At 40.7% G+C, this 19524-nt stretch overlaps 1 protein-coding gene and 1 non-coding gene across 2 annotated transcripts in view; one reads left to right on the forward strand and one right to left on the reverse strand.

The window, feature by feature from the left end:
* Positions 1-647: 647 nt before the first annotated feature.
* TRNAI-UAU (transfer RNA isoleucine (anticodon UAU)) lies at positions 648-740 on the reverse strand. The gene is given in 2 exon segments: positions 648-683; positions 703-740. It is a non-coding gene; the product is annotated as a tRNA-Ile (tRNA).
* A 5218-nt stretch (positions 741-5958) lies between these two features.
* Positions 5959-19524, forward strand: part of HAAO (3-hydroxyanthranilate 3,4-dioxygenase) — a 29220-nt gene continuing 15654 nt past the window's right edge. The window contains exons 1-5 of the mRNA XM_088527412.1: positions 5959-6081; positions 10150-10228; positions 15607-15690; positions 16992-17098; positions 19028-19117. Of these exons, the coding sequence (XP_088383538.1) occupies positions 6002-6081; positions 10150-10228; positions 15607-15690; positions 16992-17098; positions 19028-19117 (440 nt within the window). The 5' untranslated portion in view covers positions 5959-6001. The remainder of the gene's footprint in view (positions 6082-10149; positions 10229-15606; positions 15691-16991; positions 17099-19027; positions 19118-19524) is intronic.

Genomic DNA, 19524 nt, shown 5'->3' on the forward strand with positions numbered 1-19524 from the left:
ATATATATATAATTGTTTTAATCTTTTTCCTTCCTGTTCTGGAAACATTATTACATGTTTTAAAGGCAGTATTGATGTAATTAGCAGTTACAATAAGAGGCCTCCCTTCAACCTAAGGGAGAAGAAATACCTCGTTCCTTGCCAGTACTGGTCAATATTTACTTGTACAATACATTTTCATGGCCTGCAGTTTATTGTATTTCCTGCAAGATCACAATGCAGCTCTTACAGGGGAAACAAATGAAGCTGCTGAAAAAGCAACTTTGAGCATACCAAGAGTATGCTTATCTGTGTATATAAGTACATGTCCTTGTGACCAAAGGGATACATGCGAAATTTACCAGCCTCCTGCAAGTGCTTTCTTTGTGTTCTGGGTGCTCATTACGCACCCATAGGCGCACAGGATGGCTCGGCGTACACAAAAACAGTACATAAGGGCACAACAATACTACTGTATGTGCACAAACCCCAGCTCTCCTGCGCGCTACCGCCTGCGCTCAACTGGCCGCGCTGCGGCAGACACGCGCCTGGCGCGACCGCCTGTTTTTCTGGGAGCTTTTTACGCTTTTCAGGCCAAAGCCGCTGGGCGCAGCAGGCGGCAGCCGCGCAGGCCCCAAAAAAGCCCTTCCCGCCCCCAAAAAGCTCTGTGCTCCAGGTGAGGCTCGAACTCACAACCTCGGCATTGCTCGGCTTGTACTGCTGTATAAGTACCGCGCGCTAACCGATTGCGCCACTGGAGCCCTGACTGCAGCGCCTCCCGAACGCGTTATCAGGGGCTGCCCGGCCCGCGCGGGGCGCCCGCCGCCCACTGCCCTGCACGCAGCGGCCCCGCGCGCGGGCCGCGCTCCCGCCGTTAACGGCCGCCAGCGGCGGCGGGAAGCGGCGGAGGGAGGGAGGGAGGGGAAGACGCCGCGCTCGCCGGGCGGGGGACGCTCCGCGGCAGCCTCGGGGCGGGGAAAAGCGGCGCCCGGCACAAGCCCGGCCTCCCTGCGCCGCGGGCCCCGCACTGAGGCGGGCGGGCGGGCGGCGGCGCCGCTGCCGAGGGGCGGGCGGCGGCCCTGGGCTGCCCGGCGCCTCCGCCGGGGCCGCAGCGGCGGCTCCGCAGCCCCCGCAGGGGCAGGAGCGGCGGCTCCGCAGCCCGCGCAGGGCCCTGCAGCCGCCCGCGGCCTCTGCGAAGAGACGGGGCGACGTCTGGAGCGGCCCGGCCGCAGCGGCGCCGCCACCGGCCCGCAGGGAGCCGGGCCTGAAGTGCCGAACTCACACTCCGATGTGAAAATGGTTAATAGATCTGGAAATCTAACGTTACTTACAGACAGAAGCAATATGTATGCGATGTATTATTTACTTTTTTTTTTAAAAAAAAAAAGCCTTATGCGCAAGCTTGCTGCTACAGAATAGCGCTAACATGGATTTATTCTGCAGTTCAGGCTATCACTTGCATTTTGAGGCAGGAAGAGGTTAAAAACATAGTAAGACATAGCAGCCTTTAAATCCAAGTAATGCTCCAGTGCGTGTTTGAGACATATTTTATATATACATATATATATATATGCTTTGTATATACACACTGTGCATATTTACCTGGACACCTGTGCTGGGTTGCTGACACGTATTAGAAAACACCTTTCTTTCTACCTCTGCCTCTGTTGTGGGCAAAGGAACAAGCTCTGGCTATTGCAGTATATGAAAGTGCATGATTTCTTCCACTAAGGAGCAAAACGTGTTTGGATTTCCATGGCCTTGAAAACTGCAATATTAATGGCCTGGCAGCAGGTGACAGGCCCTCGTTGCCAATTTAAAATAAATAGCAGTGATCCCCAGCTTCCCTGACATCCTGAATTATGTGCGACTTTATCCAAGCAATTACCTCCTCCCCTGTCTTTGATTCACAAATGAGCCAAAACCTTTGGAGACTTGTTTGGAAGGAGACAAGCTGCTCCTCATTTGCTGACAAGGAAGTTGTTCAGCTGTCAGGACTGTTCCTGTGAGCATTGCTAAGAACACGTTCCAGTGAAAGGCCATCGCTGACAGGTGGCTCAACAGGCAGTTGCTGTATTTGACCACAGATGAAGGTGGCTGACGTACAGAAGAAGGGCAGTTGCTAGCAGTTCATTTCTGAGGTAACATCACATACAATTTTTTTTTGTCTTGGTTTCCCAAAAACCCTGCAGCTGCCTTTATAGTTTTGCAGCAAATAAAATATGTTATACCATGGAAAAACTGCTGTGAACTTAATTTCAACCATTTTTTTTTTCTGGGAAATACAGAGTTGTCAAGAAGAATCATAGCTGAAGGTACCAACATGCAGACAAGTTCTCTGTTGCAGAGAGCGCCTTAGTCTCTGGCTAGAGGGAGGGCTCAGCGAGTCTCCATTGGTGTCCAAAGAGATGGCAATCACTGCTCTGTTATTTTCATCAGCTTCCCATATAATAATGACGGTTTTAGTAGATTTCCTAGGATCATTAACTCCTCTGCTGTGCTGCTTGATTCGCTTCTTTCTTTTATTGACCCACACAGAGATTGAGGGCCCTTTAAACTATGCATATAAATGTAACAGCAAAATGTGGCCAGGTAAACATAGGTGGGGGTGCTGTACCTGGGCTCAGTAGCAGGTTTGTTGCTGATCAGAGTTTTTATTTCATGCAACTCCACCAGCTTCATATCTGTTAAACTATACAAAGAATATATTTTAAAAAAACGTGGTTATATTTTTTGGTTATATCATACTCTTTCAGTTTACTCAGAATGCTGGAAAAGGAGAAGTATAGGTTAAAGCTTTCTCAACGTTGCAGAAAGTTCCTTCTTGCTTTGTGCTGCTTGCAGAATCTCCAGGTTATCAGTTCACTGTAGCTCCATTAGTGTAACCCCAAGGCAGATAAATCACAACTACAAGCTGAAACAGTGCTAAAGGGATATTTCCTCAAATCGCTGATGAACGCAAACCTGCACTGGCGAGGATTTTTCAAAATACTTGTTAGCACTAAGTACAAAATAAAAAATGTTAACCTCCGAGTGTCTCTGTGAACAAGAATCAATTTCCACAAGGCTGTTTCCTGCCAAGAATAGAAGGAGCAGACTGGGGCTGGAAGGAGCTGGCCTGTATCATCCATATCACTCTCCTCTCCGTGGGCTCTCTGAACCATGCTAGTTCTTCACCATCACTTCTTTAGATCAATAGAATTAATATGAGAAGTAAAAAAAGGTGACAAATACAGAGGTGACTAATAGAGATAAAATGCTGGCCAGCAAACCTGAATACTTCTTCTAGCTAGAAAACTTATGTCAAAATTCTTCAGACAGATTTTTTGTTACCATATGCTGCTTGCTGGATGATAGTTCATAAATTTAAGCCTCTTGTCTTGTGATTAGGGAAAGCAGAAAAACAGACTAGGTGCTGAACTCATTTTTTCCACTACCGCTTTTTTCCTGACCCTCAATGCAAAAGAAATTCTGTGTAGCAGCTTTGTGCTTTGGTAGCTTTGCATGGCTGGGGCAGAAAAAAATTAAAAAGCTGACAAATTAGATTCCTTATATTTGCATGAAAGGAACAGTCTGAGGAGAAAGCACAAATCTGAGGCCTGGCTTCTAGAAGCAGCGCTGATGGGTGTGAAGAGTCCATTGCAAGGCAGACTGACCAAAAAAACCAAGCTCCGAGAGCAAATACTTACTTCGGTCCCACAGAGCTTGCAGCACTTTTGTCTTTCCAATATGCTCCACAGAAATGGGTTTCTTGGCCCAGTACTTCCAGGCCTCACACAGCTTTTCTTAGCCCTTCTCAGAGAAAAAGAGATGTTGCATAATGCCTGTTACATGCATGGAAAACCCACTAACTGTATTTTCAAAACCTTTTTAAGGTTGCAGAAAAGAATTTTGTCGAAGGTTGCAGAAGATGCTACCTTACAATAGTGACCTCAGCTTCATACCAATGGTAAACTTGTAAATGAACTTCATCTTTTTAAATTAATAAGTAGCTTAAAATTCAAAGCAGCAATATAATGGAGCTGCAAAAAGGAGGGACACCCTCATACATATTAGAGTAGGAGTATGATGTTACCACAATCTTCATCCAAACTGACATGTCAGTGTTTCTTTCCATAGGAAAATTATAATGAGATAAGCTAAAAAAACTCCAAGATTTGTACCACTCCAGCACACTGAACAGTCAGCTGAGCAACTGAAGTGCTTCATGTGCACAGGCCAGGGAGGATGTACAGTTCATTTTTGAACACCCATACACCCATATATTCCCTGCCCTAAGCATAATATAGATATAACTAAGCTACATCAACAGCAGCTAAAAAGCTCTAGCATTTTGTAATGGCTCGGGGCTTTTCATCAACCACCCACTTCATGTACTCCAAGGCTGATAAACATTTGTACATTTACTTATCAAATGTGGGGGCAGGAAGAGGAACAGAGTAAGCAATCCTGTAGGAGCTGTGCAGACATGGAAGAGAAACTGGTAACGGAATAAAAAATAATACAGACCTGGGTCTACCTATGCAATGCTTGATAACTCTCAGTTTCTTGTTTGCCCATTAATTTGATGGCAACTTAGGCATCACAGAAGGCATCACAGAATCACCCTCAGCTCTCTAACAAGCTCTGCTACAACAGTGACAAAATGGGGATGTAATTAAAATGAGCGTTTATGGACAGTGTCTTTTGGCTTCCAAATGCAAGAGACATCTTTTGTTTTTTTTATCTGGCAGAAGAAGATCCCAGTATTTTCACAAAGACACCCTGAAATGATCTCAAGCTGAGAAGCTTGAGGGGAGGAGAGAAAAGGAAGTGGGGCTCTGTCATGGAGCCTCAGACACGCAGGAGGCAGCCAGCAGGATACGGAAAGAGATCGAATCCATCATCTTTGAATTTAGCCACTGATCCCAGCTTAGTGCCAAATGCAGTTGTATCTGTATGAGCCATATTGACGCATGCAGAACAAACAAGACTACATCTAACCTACCTCTGAGTAAGCTGGAATCCCATTCCCTGCTACCACCAGTGAAGCAGCACTGGTTTTAGCAGGTCATGGCATCTCCTTACAAAATGGACATTAACAGTGACACTTCATAATAGACGACAGACCGGCCCAGAAAATGAGTTTGTTTTCACAAGGTAAGACTACCTTGCTCCAGAGAGGATGTTTTGCAGTCTGAGGGGTTTCCATAGTGGTTTCTTAAAGGAAAGCAATTTCAAAAGCATCTACATAGATACATAAAATTCTCCAGTCATACTAAATGGTCATACATCATAAATCTTACATATATGCATTTTGTGCTTGATTTGAACTCTACCTGCGTGGCTACTAGGAAATTACCAATGTCTTGTTATACTCTTTCCTCTAGACTATGTTATCACTTCCGTCCTCCACCCCCAAAAGGAAAAACAAATAAAGAAACAAACCAAAAAGCTTTACAAACTTTCATCAAACCTTTTCCATATCTCCACACTAACATCTGAATTTCTTCACCACTGGGAGCTACCTTTGCTTTCAAAGGTGATATAAGTGTGTATATACAAATACATACATAGTATAAATATGTATATATACACGTATTTAAAAAAAAAAACTTTGAGCAACTGCCCTCAGCCTGTTTAGCTTTGGACCTGCTGTTTCTACACCAGACTGGCGTGCATGCCCAAATCTTGGCCACTCTCTGCCAGTTTGTCTCCACTACAAGGCAATCCCCCTAGACAGAGGGGATACTCCAGTTGATGCAATAAAGAGAATTAAGCAACCTCTTGTGGGCAAAATGAGTCTCTGATGAAGATTTTTAAAAACACCAGTCAATTATTAGCCAAGCTGCCAAAGCACTAATACTCTTTCCAAAGTAACCTTTGGCTGATGGACCTGTCCCCCCCGACACTCAAGCCCACAGACACCTCTCCTACCAACCAATCCCTGGAGCTCCGGGGATGGAGTCACGTGCAGTTTGCTCCCTGGAAGAGCTCTGCAAACTGGTAACGTCTTCCTCAAAAGCTGCCCAGCTGGTGAACCATGGAGCTTCTTGTAAATGTACGAAAATGGATAGAAGAAAACAAAGATGCCTTTGTGCCACCTGTGTGCAATAAACTTATGTAAGTAAATGAATTTTTTAACCCAGTTCTTAGATATTCTTTGCTAAAAATGCATGCATAGGAAAGGCTAGAAAGTTCCTCTCTAATCGCAGTCAGAGTGTCATTTCAAAAGACAGAAAATGCCTGAAATCTATTTTTTAATAAATCTGTAGAAGCTGTTAAGAATCAGCTTGAATACGAAATGTTTGCCCTGCTTTTTGTAGGCAACAGGACTGACTTCCAGGGACTTTGCTTTAGGCCCTGTGACAATACAACCATGCTGATCAGGGCAGACAGCATCTCATCCACAAGTGATTAAAATTTAGCTAATTGATGATGCCATATTACAAGCCAAAACAGCTGTCCAAGTTGCTGGCAGTTATTCCAGCATTACGGAGGAACCAAATATCCAGGATCAATAAAAAGTGGCAGGACATATCCTTAAAGATATAGAGAAAGGCAGGGAAGGGGTGCAAGAAGAGCACATTCTTGGGGCACTTCCAGATCTGTCGAGGCAGGGTAGGACCCTACAGGGTCCTGCAAGGTAGGTTGGTGCAGCAATGCCTGAGATCACCTAAGAGCTAGAAACATAAGCTAACATAAGAAAAAAATTGAGGGCGTTTTTCAGATTTATAAAATGCATCTTTTCAGTGTCAAGTCCAATGAATGACTTCTGAGGTAAATTGTCCAGTGTATGGTTCCTTCCAGTCATAATATTAGCACCTTCTGGTCATAGTATTAGCAAGCATTTGTCAGTGAAGTAGAGGACAACATATTTCATCCAAAACTCTATAAACTAAAGTTTTTATAAGAAAGGATTCTCACTAGAAACAATGACAACTGGGTTCCATTCTCTGATGTCAGTTTAAAAACACAAGGCAATAAAAACTGCTGCAGAGGAAGTGTCAATGTGCCTGATGCCCTTCACTAAATTCCACCTCTAATCAACACCTACATGGGCACCTCTTCTACTACAGAGGGGATGATAGTAATCTCCATTCACGGATGTCTGTGTTGCAAGACAAAAATCAGGTAAAAGACACATCCCTAGCGAGTTGCCTGCATTGAATCTACAGCTGTATATTCCAGCTGAGGAAGCATGAGACTTGCATCACGTCCCATCATTTCACACTGGAGAGAATGAAGAACACTTCTCTTTGCAAGTGCTTCCATTTCTTTCATTTTCAGAATCGATTTTGCAAGTATTTTGTGAAGTGTAGTCATTTCAAGAGCTTACCAAAGCTAGTTGTGTACAATTTTAGCATTTTACAGTATTTTAAATAGCCATATTTTTTTCTTTGTCAATAAGAGAAACCTTTTTTATTATTATTTATTACTGCACTATTCTGCCCACCTCGACCAGCACTTTTGTGCAATCCTGAAGCAAAATTTCGCTGGAATATGAGACCTACCAGAGGTCAGAGGGTCACTGAAATCCCCAAACAGTCAGTATTGGCAAATCTTCCCTACAGACATTGCTACAAGGTACACTGAAATGAGAAACATTTTTAACCATGAAAATTGCATAGATTTCAAAGAGAATCAATGTCTTCAATACAGCTTTTTCCTGTGAAGAAGAGAAAAATAATTTACTATATGATTCTGAGTCTCACCACCTGCTACTGGTGGTTTCCTTCAGTTTACCAAGAAGGGACTAACAGATTTCTAACTTTTTTTTCTTTTTCCAAAGGCTTTGGTCCTTTACGTACTGAGCACAGATGTATAATGCGATCATCGCACTGCCTTCAACATCACAGGAAGGCAACCACTCCAAAACATCCAAGTAACTTATCACCCTAAGTTTCAAAATAGATTGAACAAGCTAGGTATTACAGCAAATCAATAGGATTTTTGGTCTACATTTGTTAGGGCTTTCAAACTTTCATTCTGTTATCCTTTATACAGTTGAGAGTGTCAGAAGTTTTAAATACATTTTAGGCATTTTATAATAAAATTGCAATTTCTGATCTCCATCTGCTTAGAATTTTACCAAAATCAAGAATCGAATACAATGTAAGAGTTGCCATTTAATTGTATTTTAATTATGTTATCTTGCAATTTTAAAAACTTACTAGAAGGGCGATAATGCAAAATCAGACACCTTGACATGGCAGATCTTCGCAGTGCAGCAACGGCACTTTTAAAGCTCTTAGCTTTCCAGAATATGATACCTATCATAAAGAGACCTCCCTGTGGTCATGAGATACAAAGATCTTCATGCTCTTTAGAGGTTTTAAAAAGGTTACCTGCTGAAAATGTTTTCTTTATATGATTAAGACAAGAAATAGCAGAGTATCTGAGAGTCCAAAATATAATCCAGTGATTAGTACCCCAATCTAAAAACAAAATCATGCAATCAAGCAATTTCCACACCCCTGAAGCCTTTAGGATACTCACCAAATTGAGTACTATTTGCCAAAATATTTAGCATATATTTGTAAAATCACAAGGAAAAAAAGTAGCTTCAGTTTTCTTCCTAATGTTGACTAAACAACTTTGTTTAAGAGTATGTGTAAACAAATCTCTTGGAATTCTTGCTTGTATTTGATAGCTGGAATTTCGTAATAATAGGAATTCGTAATGATAGGAATAACTAACCCATGACTTCTGCCTAATATTTTGGTACTTCTGCCTGATATTTTGGCAAAAAAAGAATTAAGGGCAACATTTTTCTTTTTCCATTATTGAACTAATAAAATTAATCATTTAAGTTAACTTCACAGATTTCTATTACATTAATTCCTCTTAAAGGCAGGTTACAAGATACGCATATGTTATCTTTCTTCTAGTGCAGCTTTCATTTTGGTTTATATTATGAATTATTAGCCATGTTGTTATGACTTGGTTTTAGTAGAAATGTTTCTTAATACAGAAGTATTTCATTGTATCTTTGAAAATGAAATAATAAATCTTCATAGTACAAACAGCTGTGATTTCAGTTCCTTGTTTGAGAATGTTGGCATGAAGTCAAGTGCCATAATTTTTAGTTTCCTAGAGTGAAAATGGTGAAATTAAATATTGTAATCTAATTTATTTGACCAAGGAAATGTTTGTCACTGCTATTCATTACTTTTCTTCACTAATCACTACTCAGTACCATTTAAATCAGTACTATTTAAATGCTCTTTGAGGCAAACATTCTGCAGTTCAGAATAGTTTGGTGTCTCTCAACCAGGTTGGCAGGTTGGTCTTCCTTTTCTCTAGGGCTTTTTATGGTCATCCCCTGTGATGGAGAGCAGTGCAGCTCCACTGCTTCTGTACCACCACGATCGCCAGTTCACCAGCATATTGCCCAGAATCTCCTCATTGAGAAACGCAGGAGTCAAAATCCTTCCCATTGAAGTAAGGCTGAGCAGATTTTGGATCAGAGTTAACACATCTGACTTGTAGGGCTTTTGCTATACACTGAAAATGAAAAAATGCTACCTTCTCTATCAGTGCAAGTGTCCTTGTACCCACCAGTAATCAAGGTGATGTCCAGGCTTTGTGACAGCCAAGGGAAGCGCTCGTGGCGTCTCTGAAGGGTTACCAAATTAGCAGAGGGGGCCTGAATCTCCTTTTCTCAATCAGTTACAACCATAAAGAAGACGTTGTAACATTGTTCGCCTTAGCCAAACCAATATAAATGGAAGAGAAATTAGCTGAGAATTCCTACCATCAATACTGCTAGTAGTTCTAACAGAAAAAAAAACATATATATATATAACTTTACCTTTATTAGCTCAGGAAGTGCTCTCCCTCTACAAAATCCTTACCTGATCAGGTAACGTTGACAAGCCATTTTCTCATTTTTCCTGTTTCTTCTTTGTCATTAGGACCCAAAATGCTTTCCACGGTAGATGAATATCTTTATCCCCTTCTCATAGCTGGGCCCGCTGAAACATCAGTAGGGGGATAAGTGGTCTCAGGTGACCTGAAAAACACACTTAGGTCTTTTGAGTTCTCATTCCAGAGATTGCTTGTCACTCATCATTGTTTCACTGACTTACTATCCTCAAAGCATTAAGGAAAATTAAAATAATAATAATAATAAATAAAAAAGAATACCTTGAGTGAAGGTATCTTTAAAATGTCATTTTTCTTTTCTAGGCATCGCTATCAATTGAACGTGATGTTTGTTGGGGGGCCAAATGAAAGGAAAGATTATCATATTGAAGAAGGAGAAGAGGTAACCTATAGATCATTCACATTTTCTTGTTTTAATTGATCTGTATGATTAAAGTGTAGGTACTTCTGATGCTACAGCAACAGATTAGCAGTCAGTAGCTCACTAGAGTGTTGTATTTATTACAACTATTTAAATACTTAAGCAGACCCATGCACCATCTGTGCTTTTCCTTTGAAGCAAACACTTGATGATATCAGATTTATTTTGCTATATTTTATTTTCAACAGGAAACTAGAGAAAATGTTCTGACAGCATCAAAAGGTCTCATTTTAACTTCTTGGAACAACACCTTAGAAAGGAAAGGATGCTTTCAAAATCATATTTTTGTTATAGAAGTTCTGTATTTCGAACAAGTAATTGTGAAATTCAAAAATGAAAATCGAGTATTGTGATTGGCCTGATGTTACATTGTTCTAGATTTTTTGCTCATGAAAAGATGGCAGCCTTTTTAATCCGTTTTACAGTCCTAATGAATCTCAACTTTGGTACAAAATCATGACACTTGCCATGAGATGTTTAATTTTCAAACTTGAACTTCTAAAGAGCGTATCTATACGCACTGATGTTCAGCTCACCCTTTTGCCAGACCAAAAGTCATTTGTAGTTCTACACAGTAATTTCAAGCCCCAAATATAGGAATCCTGTCAACAAACCAGACCATGAAGACCCACAATCCTTTTGCAAATTTAGTTGCTGGTATCCTACGGGTATTGTTCTGACAAAGAGTTGGTTCAGAAAATAAAATTAACTTTAGGATTGCTTATATCTGTTCAATCACTGTTCTTAAGCCTGTGAGCACATACACAGTTTATTATGTCTCCTATAGCACAAGTAGCCTGGTGCTTTTCAGCCTGCAGTTCATTTGTAGAGCCAAAGACTTAGGAAGCTCCCAAACTTCCACAGATTATCTGAGTTTGCTATCCTGATCTTTGACTTCTCTGTTTCTCTCATGAACACCCCATAAATCACCAGCTTGGGTGAAGACTGACCCCTTCCTCTAGCTTATGCTACTCTATTCAGCGTGCTTGGAGAGCCTTGACCATAGCAACTCCATTCTCCTTTCATGTTGTACGGATGTCTAGGAAGTAGGGGAAGGAGTGGACAGGATGAGCGTTCCAGTAGGTGGTATTGTAGTGCTGGTTTCACAGCTAAAAACTAGAAACATTCCATAAAGCAAGAGAAAATTTTGCTCCTTTACATTTTTAAAAACACACACACACACAAAAAAAAGTCTGTGGAAACTCTTTAAACATTCTTAATGCAAAACAAAGGCTGTATTACAGAGCAGTAAGAGTGGTGATCCCTTCACCTCAGAATGAGATTACATCTTCAGAAATAAATTTGTGGCATAAAATTGTTGGGGTGAGTCTCGGCTACTGCACAGCTTTCACAGGTGGTTCACGTGAATGAGCAGAAACCCCCACCACACACACATACAGTTTTCTCTGCTTTACCTCCTCCCAGACTTGCCTTCCAGACTCCTGATGGCTAAGAAACCTTTTGATGAGAACGGGAGAAAATTGTTTTTCTGTGCTTATAAGATCAGTTACCGCTGAAGTCTGGAGAACACCCAAACTACTCCCACGCCTGAATTTGATTTGCTCTGCAAATTAATTTAGTGCTTAACAATCTGACAGGCAATACAAGCCAATGACAAGCAATATGCCAAGTCAGAGCCAAATCCCACAAGGGGCTGAGCAATCCCAAATTCCACTTTTAGAAGAGCACTCCAAGTACAGATGACTGCAGAGGTCCTTGCTAGCTCACAGCCAGGGGATCTCTCGGCCACTGCATCAAGGCAGTGTTTGATGTCAAGGTGTATCTACACGAGCAAGCCCTACACTAGAGTGCCACATATATACCAGACTTATATCTTCATAGGAATAAGCAATGCAGTTACAACGGCCGAGTTGCCATCCTGCATGCCTCTTTCTTTACTCCATTCAGATCCGCATATCCATATGAAAGACCAATACAGCTTGCACAACCTTAATATGACAGGGATGATACTGCCCTTTTTAAAGCAGGATTTGTACTTTTTAACCCAATGAAGATAAGTAACCTCAGCTATCTTCTACTAAAGAGAACAGTGAACCCCCACCTCTCTGCATCACCACTGTTTCCTTCTGGAAGGAGCAGTCAAAAGTCTGTGTAACTGGGTGAAATTCCTCTCTGCAGACTTCAGCACGGGCCATGCTGCCTCTCGCTGCTTAACACAACGCTGTCTGCTTTAAAGCCTGATGTGGTAGGGCGAAGCAGACCCAGGAAGGGGAATGCAATTCTACAGTAGAGCAAATTTAAGGGAACTGGGACAAAAAAGGATAAACTGTCTCAGTCTTGAGAGACTTCCAATTCGATTTTCAGAGATATGTTTGTAGCTTTTAATGGAGATATTCAACCAGCAGCAATTTTGAAAAAATTATGCTTCGTATAAAGAATGACTTCTGTGTGGCTTTGAGCCTCTAGAAGTCAGATGAGAATTAATAAGAAGGAAGAAGAGGTTTTAGCGTAGTAATAATAAAGGAGGTGCCACATAATAAATAAGAAAGAGCTAGAAGACAGACAAGAGTCTGGGAGAGAAAAAGGCAGAAAAGAAAGAAGTGTAATAAAGTCAAAGAAAATATTTGTAAATAAGCACATTTCATAATAAAAGGGATGAAAATACTTCTGAACAAACAGTTTCTTTCTTCAGCCACATACTTCATCCAGAAAGAGAAAACCTGCCTGATTTTGACTGTTATGCAGTGGTACAAATTGCAGGCTTTTTCTGCAAGGCTACACCTATTACATGTAGCAAGAAGCATTACGCCATTAAGAAAATACTAACAGAATAAAAATATTACACAGATCTCCTCAATTTCTGGTCCTACCAGGGAGAATGCGGATTAAACCTGTTACCCCATTAAAAACAGACCAACTAGGAAAGCTCATTTTCAGGTAGCGTGAGGTCAGCTACCACTGCCTTACTTGCTATATACAGGTGCACACAAACACACACACACACATATAGATATATACATACATACACACACACACCGGTGCTTCCTTACTGAGGTCTGTTTTTGCAAGGAGTTACTTAGGGAACAAGCCAGATGTGCCCAGAGTGCCAAGCTCAGTCAGAATTTAGAAATAAACAGTGTTCCCGTAAGAGACAGCAGAATACTGCGTTACAGGGCTGTCCTACGAAGCGGGCACAGGCTGTAACTCACAGAGACATTAAACAGTTGATAGTTTTCTCAGTAAAATTTTGGTGTATAATATAAGCACAGCAGTGGATTGCAGAATTAGTGCCACTTGTTTACATCACTGACATCGCATAATTTATGGATGACTGAAACACTCATTTTCCAGAAAAAATAAATAAAAAAGCTTGGAAGAATACACTGTAATTTACAGTGAAAGGTACTGTTTACATTCAGACAGAAAAACACCTATCCTCCTTTCCAACTACAAAACAATTCTTTTAATTCAATATTCAGCGTTGTGTTAAGAATCTTGCCTTGAGACTGTGATGTTTTGCTATCGAGATGAATGGCCCTCCCCATCCAGGCTTTTATCACCAGATTGATGCTTATCCATGGGATTCCTGGCCACAAGCAGCATAAAATTCTCCCCCTGTTGTTACAGCCTTATCTTTTGCCCCATCAATTTGCCTGTGTAATAGCCCTCTCACTACCTATAGCAGTTCTAGGGTGTATATACCACTACAAAAGCCAGTACTTCAGAAAGGATCTTTCATTTTCTGCACCACCAGTGCCTTATTACCGGTGGCCTGTGTGATAATGAGGTGTGCCAGAATCTTATGTTCATAGGCAAGACTACAACCAACACAGACCAAGTCTCCACTCAAATCACTCGTGTTGCCAGTGAGCAGTCAGCCTTGCCCGAGGGACTCTGTCACGAGGGCTACTATAGCAGTTCATAGTCATTCATTCACTACCACCAAAGAAAATAACAGAAAGAGAACACAGGAAAATGAAGTGCAAGAGGAATAAATAGCCTGACACTGTGGCCATCTGGACAAGAGTTATGTTTATCCATGGTGATGCCCCTGACACAAGATGAACCTCTTTGCTCATGTGAGGGCTCTCAGCGTGAGCTCTTTCCCAGTTCATCATCTTCAGTTCTCTCAGCTCTTCCTTCCTTGGGCAGCACATTTATGCTTGTGTTCATAAAGGTGTTCCCCGAGTTCTCAGCTATTGATCTATCAATCAATATTTCCAAGTTGCTTTGCAAATAACTCCCATTTCAAAAATGATTCACCTTTCTTAATGTTGGAAAAAGTTTAATTCAGGATTTGTATACATTTGACTTGGTGCTCTTTTCCTTCTCCTCCTTATATTTGCTTTACTTCCAGTTTGCTAAAATTGTAGCAAGTGACTATAAATAAAATAATTTTTATTACAGTTCTAATTTTTAATCGGACCCTGGGCAATTTTGGCTGCATTAACACTTACATGAATTAACCTTTTTGATTTCTAGATACTGCAAGCAGGACACAGAAAGCATACAAAAGCTTGGCAGAGAGCGGCAGGATAGGAAAAGTAAATTCGACTTTTTAAAGTCGTATTGCTCTGTTTTATATTGAATGAGAAAAAATGTGCTCATTATTCCAGGTCCAAAAGGGACCCGCTTACAAGTAATAGCACCATTCTGCCTTGAAATGAAAAGGCCCTCCTGAGAGTCTCTGGGATTAATATACTCTGGGAATAACAGGACTGCAAAAAGGTCACTGAAGAAAGAATTAGGGGTTCAGTGGTTCTGTCCTTATGTAAGCTTAGGCCATAATCCTGTTACACATGCAGTAAGAAGAGGAGCAGCTGTTGCAGGGCTTCAGAAGTATCCACAAAAATAAAGCAGACTGGCTTCTAAACGGACAATAATTCCCACATGGGAAAGATGCATTAAAAATGAAAACACGCACCCAAAAATCCTGGGCATATCTGGAGCACAGCTAGAATGCCGACATTTAATTTCACTGAATGGAACAGTGAAAACCCCGCTACAACTGAACTGAAAAAAGAAATGAAATTTCAAGTACAGTGCAGTAAAGGAGCGTCTCAGTCATAAAGTCCCAGCCCTACAGTGTAATCCCCTGGAATAAAGACAGTGGAATGGATTTCCATGGGGTTCATGGAGAGTTCTTCAAGCAGTCGGGGACCGCTGGGATAGATTTCCTAATGTATGGAAATAATGGAGGCAATACATAATTAGCAATATTTTCTAAAGCAGCTGATGTTGTTAGAAAAAAAAACAGTGTAAATATTAAAAGTCATAGAGGAAACGTGATTTTCATATGCTGAATATGAACTGGAAATGTATGCTATATGGACAGTTTTGGAGCAGTTGCTTTAATGTCACTTTTCCTCTCCCCTCAGTTATTTTACCAAGTGAAAGGAGATATGTGTTTGAAGATAATTGAAAATGGGAACCACAGAGACATTTTCATCCGAGAAGGGGAGGTAAAACAGGGTTGTTTTTCTGTTACTGTTGTCGTAGGAATGTTGAAGGAGTGTTCTATGAATTAATTCAAAATCAGTTTCCTCACTGCTGTGGGAGAAATGGTATCAGGATAAAAAACAATGGAGTCATGAATTCAGTACAGGAAATTCCATGTCACTAAGAGCAAACTACCATTCAGCATTTCAGTGACTGAGCATCCCAACTTCTGAAGCCACCTTACAAAAAACGGTAAGGTAAATACTTGGTAAATACTTACTACCATCAGCACTCCATTAGATAAACTGCTTAGAACTTAGAAAATTTAAAGATTTTGTAGCTATTTCAATCACCTTGTTTTGTCCTCACAGCTACCCTCACGAGAATTGTTTAAAACAACAGTTTATGCAAAAACGTATCCTGCTGTATTGAGCCTAGTACTTAAAACAGTTTTTTCCTATATGGGAAGACTTCCTAGAGCATATATTTCAATGCTACTAACGAGAGCCTCGCTAGACATTTCATTTGATTGCAAGTAGTTACTACAAGATATTAGATATGCTACTGCCAGCACTCGTTATTGCTGTCACTGGCTTGAACTGCCTTCGGCCTCCAGACGGATGAAGCCTGAGCTGTAATGAGGATGGCTTTTACACGGGCAGACATACACGAGACTGAGTAGCTTGGTGCCGCTAAAAGAACCGTATGACCTTTTCAACGAGGAAAAAAAACCTAACATTTCAAACCAATAAACACTGAAATTCTGCTAATACCCTTCACGCTTCAGAAGTGCATCCATGTGAGAGCTGGGCTCGGACCACAGGCATTGATGAAAGGGAACACACAGCGTCCTTGGTGGGAGGGCTGGCAATAGTCGTAGTGGGGCACGTTACCCAGGGCTCGCCACGCTGGAGGGACATGCATGGGCAACTGGTTTAGAAATCCTGAGCTGGCAACAAACTTGCTGTTAATTTCTGTTAGTCAGAAATGCCAGTAAATTTCTAGATTCCAGGTAGAATAACTGGATTTTACTCATGTCTGGCAATGATGGTGAAACTCTGAGGGGTGCCCTCGCTGCTTCAGAATCGAAGCCAATAGCTAAACCAATGACTAGCATTTGCACAGCACCAGTCCAAGAGCTAGAAACAGCATCCAGGACCAACAGGGGCACAGCCAGGCAGGAGCAGCAAACACAGAATTGACAAGGAGGAGGGAAAACGTGGAGGCTTCTGCAGAGGATTTGGCAGGGAGGAAGGGCAAAGAAACAACCCAACGATCAGTGACCATCTAACACAAGCTCCTCCTCGTTTTTTTGTCTGGACAGATGTTTCTCCTTCCCGCTAGGATCCCTCATTCTCCTCAGCGATATGCAAACACCGTGGGCCTTGTGATTGAGAGGGAAAGATTAAAGACAGAAATTGATGGGCTCAGGTGAGGTACAGAAGTCTTGGCTAGTCCATCAGGATTCATAATTTCTGTACAATACTATATTTTATTTTCCTGATCGTTAATCAGATTTGTGCCACCAATTCTACAGTAATTTTGTCTGCAAGGTGTAACTTACCTATATGCACATAAACAGCTCATTTAGCATTTGGTTTAGTCACACAAGGAACATGCTGATACGTATGCTGTGATCATAGCTGTGTACCTATGTGCTGCCTACTGCTACCACCTCAAAATTTTCAATCCTGGAGTCTGCAACAATACAAATCAAATATATTCTGGCAAACAGAACATTGATTTCTGCTAAGTACTAAAAACAAAAAGGTGAAGAAGAGCTTTCTTAACAAGTACATAGAACTTTAAAAATAAAACTCAATTTTCTTAACACTAACCCCTCTACACTGTATGCACTTCTGCCTAGCTTTTATTGCCTTCTGAGAATGAGCTCCTCAAACAAATATTTTAGTGGGAGCAAAACTCAGCCTTATTCTGTGTGTGGTCACACAGAATTTTTAAACCTAAGAAGGCAAGTCATAGCAATGACAACTGCATTAGAAAAGCTCTGTTGGTATTACCTACCTATCATGTTATCTATAGAGGCTTAAAGTCACAATTTATCTCCAGTATAGCACTTTTTTTTGTCTACAGTTTTGATCTATGCATGGGACATGTCACAGCAGACAGACCATAAATATGCAGAGCTAGAAAAAATGTTTTTATATTCAAAGAGTCAAAGAAATGAGAAACTAAGAAAGGGACCATTCAAAAGATCACCTGCATTTCAGAAAGTCACTGCTAGCCAGTTGCAGCAAAGACCACTTCATTATTCCATTATTTATCATGCCTGTCATGCCCTAAAACAGTCCCCAAAATGCCAATTATGGTACAAGTGACAGCTAAAGAGCCTGCTTCAAAGAGTTTCCATAATTACATGCTTCATATGTAAAAACATATATAGGTCATAAAAAATGCACTAAGTGATACTAGCTCAAAACTATCTGTTTAGATTTTACTTTTGTGATTGGATTCTTTAGTGTAAAGCCCTCCTAAAGCATCTCCCCAGCTGAGACATTTATAACGTCTCTGTAGATTCTCTGGTGCTCAAAATTTGTGCTCACATTGCAGGCTCTTCCATGCTGGAAGCAGTCATTCTTCCACCTAACCAGCCCTTTTTTGTAGACTTGAGGAAACGGGCAGATCGTAAAAAGTTTCTAGACAATATTGATAGAGATACACAAGACAAATGTGAATACATAAATACACACACATTCACAGTATAATCATAAGCCTTGTTTTTCTGCTTGAAACATAAATTCCATTCACTTACACCCAAGGGAGACATATTGCAATCACTTGCAATATAAGTGATGTTCTTTGCCCATCTCTGAAGTTGTATTTTCCTGATCTGTTGGTAAGCTTCACTTTACCATTCCATAAATTACACCAAGCTTGATCTGTTGATCTCAACACTACTTATTTATTAAGACATAAAAAGTGAAGCAAGAGGTTCACCTGCAGAGAAGCCTCACAGACTGACACAACTGAAGGACCTCCCAACCTTTCACAAGGAAGCCACCGTTTCAGTCAAACTGTGAATGGGCAATAAGCAAGTTGACAAGTTGGCCATCTCAAAACGCTATGGCCCAACTCACTTTCTAAGATTAAATCCTAAAAGTTTGCTAGAGGGATTTGTTAATTTACCCATGGTTGCTCAGCAAAACTGCCAGGGCCTCTATAGACATTTAGGCACTCTACCCACGAGTCAGCAATGAGGGGAAAAAACAGCCTCATTAAAAAAAAAACTAGGTAAAGTAGCATGGTATTTCCACATTTACATACATCAAGTAGCTATTTTCTTCAAACTCCCCCAACACTTAGTTAATAAAAAGAATGACTAATGTTTTTATTTCTTAGATACTATGTTGGAGAATCAACTGATGTCCTCTTTGAAAAATGGTTTCACTGTGAAAATCTTGGCACTCAACTTGCGCCAATAATTCGAGAGTAAGCTTTTTTCTTTGTAAATTCCAAAAGAATGATTAAAATTATCTAATCGCTCTCTCTCAATCTGTAACTTATTTACTTCATTTTTTATTTTGCTGTATTTTAAATAGACTTGTAAGTTAATTAGTGTTCTACAAACTGTTAATCATATCTTGTATACCTCAAATTCATTAAATCAGATTAAAAAAAGAAACAAAAATCAAGTGTTCTCCACATCTATTTGGAACACATCTTATCAACAAGTAGGAGTACCTTGCTGCTAAACATAACAATAATCATGGGAAAATTGAACACTAATTTGTTTCCAAGTTAACTAGGTAGAGCACTAAACTGCATTAGAGCTTCTCTAGATTTCATTGCATTTTGCTTTCTTGACTCTTATTGCTTACTTAACTATTTTTAAAGCA

This window comes from Tinamus guttatus, unplaced genomic scaffold (assembly GCF_059628265.1).
Source record: "Tinamus guttatus ecotype Peru unplaced genomic scaffold, ASM5962826v1 Tinamus_guttatus_pri_ptg000286l, whole genome shotgun sequence".
NCBI classification, from domain to species: domain Eukaryota; kingdom Metazoa; phylum Chordata; class Aves; order Tinamiformes; family Tinamidae; genus Tinamus; species Tinamus guttatus.